Source organism: Penaeus monodon, chromosome 32, assembly GCF_015228065.2.
Source record: "Penaeus monodon isolate SGIC_2016 chromosome 32, NSTDA_Pmon_1, whole genome shotgun sequence".
In the NCBI taxonomy this organism is placed as follows: Eukaryota; Metazoa; Arthropoda; class Malacostraca; order Decapoda; family Penaeidae; genus Penaeus; species Penaeus monodon.
In genome coordinates, this window is record NC_051417.1 from 17,854,987 (window position 1) to 17,855,494 (window position 508).

The window sequence follows — 508 nt, forward strand, 5'->3', positions numbered from 1 at the left end:
GAATACGAGCGTATTTGATGTGTCTGCAAATACGCTCGTGTTTACAAGCGTAGCCCTGACTTAGCTCCTCAGCTTTCTTTTTCTGATCTGCCCTTTGCCCTTAGAGCGTCGACGACCCGTGTGTGCTTCTGACGTTGTGGGACGTCGTCGGGAATCCTTCTGCTGCCCCCGCCGAGCCGACCGGGTCCCAGGACTCCCCAAGTACCTCGGGGAAGAAAGGAAAGACTCCCGACGATGGAAAGTCCCAGCGGCAGCGCCGTCGACCCAAAGTCTCCTACAGGCACATGACGATGGAGCAGAAGACCACCCGCGTCCGCCTATTGAACAACGAGGCGTCCAAGCTGTACCGAGACCGACGGAAGGGCAAGAGCACGCGGCTGGCTCAGGAGAGTGAAGAACTGGAGAAGGCGAACGAGGCCCTGCGTCAGGAAGTGAGAAGGATTCAGGAGCTGAAGGAGAAGTTGAGAAAGTGCTCCCTGTGTGGAGACTGGATTGTGAGTGAACAAGT

General features: G+C 56.9%; 1 protein-coding gene across 1 annotated transcript in view; it reads left to right on the plus strand.

The window, feature by feature from the left end:
• Positions 1-508, plus strand: part of LOC119593684 — a gene marked incomplete at its 3' end in the record, with an annotated part of 6,178 nt that extends 5,670 nt beyond the window's left edge. The window contains 1 exon segment of the mRNA XM_037942641.1: positions 103-508. Within this exon segment, the coding sequence (XP_037798569.1) occupies positions 103-508 (406 nt within the window).